The 3,497-nt window shown below is 39.7% G+C and overlaps 1 protein-coding gene across 1 annotated transcript; it reads right to left on the reverse strand.

Moving 5' to 3' along the window:
- Positions 1 to 411: 411 nt before the first annotated feature.
- LOC115463045 (gastrula zinc finger protein XlCGF26.1-like) lies at positions 412 to 2,813 on the reverse strand. The gene has a single exon (XM_030193233.1). The coding sequence runs from the start codon at positions 2,794 to 2,796 to the stop codon at positions 1,105 to 1,107; it is 1,692 nt and encodes a 563-aa protein (XP_030049093.1). The 5' UTR covers positions 2,797 to 2,813; the 3' UTR covers positions 412 to 1,104.
- Positions 2,814 to 3,497: the final 684 nt, after the last annotated feature.

Here is a 3,497-nt window from a genome sequence, read left to right on the forward strand (position 1 = left end):
TTCAGGAGCCCAGAGAATTGAGCACCTCACCCATCTCTGCAGTCTGCTGTGGACTGATTTCCAAAATGCTCTAACTTTTACACAACTCTACCATACGTGCTCCATAGTCCCTATATGACCACACCCTCTCCAACACAAGCTGAGGAAACTGGATATATTCGCTGAAGACGGTCTGGAGTGAGATACCATCTAAACAGCAATTTCACTGCGTTACTACTTATCACTACTTATCACTTCTACAGCACTACAAGGTATACGCAGCGCTGTACACCATATAAGAAAAGACAGTCCCTGCTCAAAGAGCTCACAATCTAAATAAGACAGGTAAACAGACAGAACAATTAAGAGGTAAGGGAATTAAAGAGGTGGGGTACAGGGCAAGTGAGTAGTTGTTAGGAGTCAAAAGCAGTGTCAAAGAGGTGGGCTTTTAGCCTGGACTTGAAAACGACCAAAGATGGCCAAAATATACAAATAAAAATGCATGTTAGAACATCTCAACATGAACATTTATCCACATACTTAAAAACATAATTATACATAAAACCATTCAGGTCTTTATCTATATTAATGTGAGTGTTTTCCTGTTAATTAAGCTTTTTGCCATATTCGGTGCATAGAAATGGTTTTCCTCCTGAACGGATTCTCTGACATATTTTGAGACTTCTCTTCTGACTGAAGCTTTTATTACACTCAGTACAGATAAATGGTTTCATTCCTGTCTGGATTCTCCAAGTGTCTTGTGCGCGTCCCCTTCTCAGTGCAGCTTTTACCTAAGTAGAAGCAAGTGGTTTATATGGATTCTTTGGTACATTATCATGTATTTCTTCAACCTGAAACTTTTGCCACAGCCAGTGCATGGAAATGTTTTGATTTCTGAATGGTGGATTGCGAGTGTTTCTTTGTCAATCAAGCTTTTGCCACACTCAATGCATAAAATTGGTTTTACTCTTGAATGGATTCTCTGGTGTGTTTTGAGGCTTGGCTTCTGACTGAAGCTTTTATTACGCTCAGTACAGATAAATGGTTTCATTCCTGTGTGGGTTCTCCAGTGTCCAGCCCTCCCTTCTTGGTGAAGCCTTTATCGCACTCAGTATTTGTAAATAGCTACACTCTAGTGTGAATTCTATGGTGCCTTGTCAGTTCTCCCTTGTCAGGAAAGCATTTATTACACTGAGGACATGTAAATGGCTTCTCTCCCGTGTGGATTCTCTGGTGTCTGGTGAGGTGTGCCTTCCGACTAAAGCTTTTATTACACTCGGTGCAATTAAAAGGTTTCATTTCTGTATGGATTCTCTGGTGTTTTGTGAGGGTTGACTTCTGAGTGAAGCATTTATTACACTCAGTGCAGTGAAAGGGTTTCATTCCTGTGTGGATTCTCCAGTGGTTTTGCAGTGTTCCCTTCTTAGTGAAACTTTTACCACACTCAGTACATATAAATGGCTTTACACCTGTGTGGATTCTCTGGTGTATTGTGAGGATTGACTTCTGATTGAAGCTTTTATTACACTCAGTACAGTTAAATGGTTTAATTCCTGTGTGGATCCTCTGGTGAATTTTGAGGGTTGCCTTCTCACTGAAGCTTTTATTACACTCAGTACAGTTAAAGGGTTTCATTCCTGTGTGGATTCTCCAGTGTTTTTGGAGTTTTCCATTCTCAATGAAACATTTACCACACTCAGAACATGCAAATGGCTTCACTCTCGTATGGATTCTCTGGTGTATTGTGAGGTGAGCCTTCTGATTGAAGCTTTTATTGCACTCAGTGCAGTGAAAGGGTTTCATTCCTGTGTGGATTCTCTGGTGTATTGTGAGGTATGCCTTTTGACTGAAGCTTTTATTACACTCAGTGCAGTTAAAGGGTTTCATTCCTGTGTGGATTCTCTGGTGTATTGTGAGCTTTGACTTCTGACTGAAGCTTTTATTACACTCAGTGCAGTGAAAGGGTTTCATTCCTGTATGGATTTTCTGGTGTATTTTGAGGTTTCCCTTCTGACTGAATCTTTTATTACACTCAGTGCAGTGAAAGGGTTTCATTCCTGTGTGGATTCTCTGGTGTATTGTGAACTTTTCCTTCCGACTGAAGGTTTTATTACACTCAGTGCAGTTAAAAGGTTTCATTCCTGTGTGAATTCTCTGATGTATTGTGAGCTTTGACTTCTGACTGAAGCTTTTATTACACTCAGTGCAGTGAAAGGGTTTAATTCCTGTGTGGATTCTCTGGTGTATTGTTAACTTTGACTTCTGACTGAAACTTTTATTACACTCAATGCAGTGAAAGAGTTTCATTCCTGTGTGGATTTTCTGGTGTATGTTGAAGTTCCCCTTCTGACTGAAGCTTTTATTACACTCAGTACAGTTAAAGGGTTTCATTCCTGTGTGCACTCTCTGGTGTTTTATGAGGGTTGACTTCTGACTGAAGCATTTATTACACTCAATGCAGTGAAAGGGTTTCATTCCTGTATGGATTCTCCAGTGGGTTTGCAGTGTTCCCTTCTCAGTAAAACTTTTACCACACTCAGCACATATGAATGGCTTCACACCCATGTGGATTCTCTCATGTATTGTGAGATGTGCCTTCTGACTGAAGCTTTTATTACACTCAGTGCAGTGAAAGGGTTTCATTCCTGTGTGTCTTCTCTGGTGTTTTGTGAGGTATGCCTTCTGACTGAATCTTTTATTACACTCAGTGCAGTGAAAGGTTTTCAATCCTGTGTGGATTTGCCAGTGCCTTCGGAGTGTTTCCTTCTCAGTAAAGCTTTTACCACAATTGGAACAGGTAAATGGTTTCACTCCCATGTGGATTCTCTGGTGTTTTCTGAGATATGCCTTCTGACTAAAGCTTTTATTACACTCCAAACATGTAAATGGCTTCACTCCTATGTGGATTCTCTGGTGTGTCGTGAGGACTGGCATCTGACTAAAGCTATTACACTCAGTACAGTTAAATGGTTTCACTCCTGTGTTGATTCTCTTATGCATTGTGAGGTTTGTTTTCCAACAAGTGGTTGTACCACTATCAACACAAGTATACAAGCTCTTGTTTTTCTGGTCTTTCAAGAAGTTTGCCTTCCTGCAAAAGACTTTTTCAGGTGTAGTAGAAGTGATCAATTTCTCACCAGTTTGCACTTTATTATAATCTGTGAAAGCATCTCCATGACTGAAAATTTTCATACAATCAGTACTGGAAACCAGTGTCTCTCCTGGGTAGAATTTTGCATTTCTGATGAAGTTTTCTTCTTGATTGAAGCTTTTGTCACAACCAGGATATGAAGATAATCTCTCATTAGTGTTGTTTTTCTGGTATTTTGTAATATTTTCTCTATTGGGAAAGCTTTTCCCATATTCTGTACTTGTATACACTCTAGTTTTATGAATAATTTCATGTTGCACTAGCTCTTTCTTCCTACTAAAACCTTTTTCACACTCAGAAGATGTAAAGTATGTTTCTTTTATGCACGTTTTCTGTTGTCCTTGTAGTTCTGTCTTTTGACGGACGT

Source organism: Microcaecilia unicolor, chromosome 1 (genome assembly GCF_901765095.1).
Source record: "Microcaecilia unicolor chromosome 1, aMicUni1.1, whole genome shotgun sequence".
NCBI classification, from domain to species: Eukaryota; Metazoa; Chordata; class Amphibia; order Gymnophiona; family Siphonopidae; genus Microcaecilia; species Microcaecilia unicolor.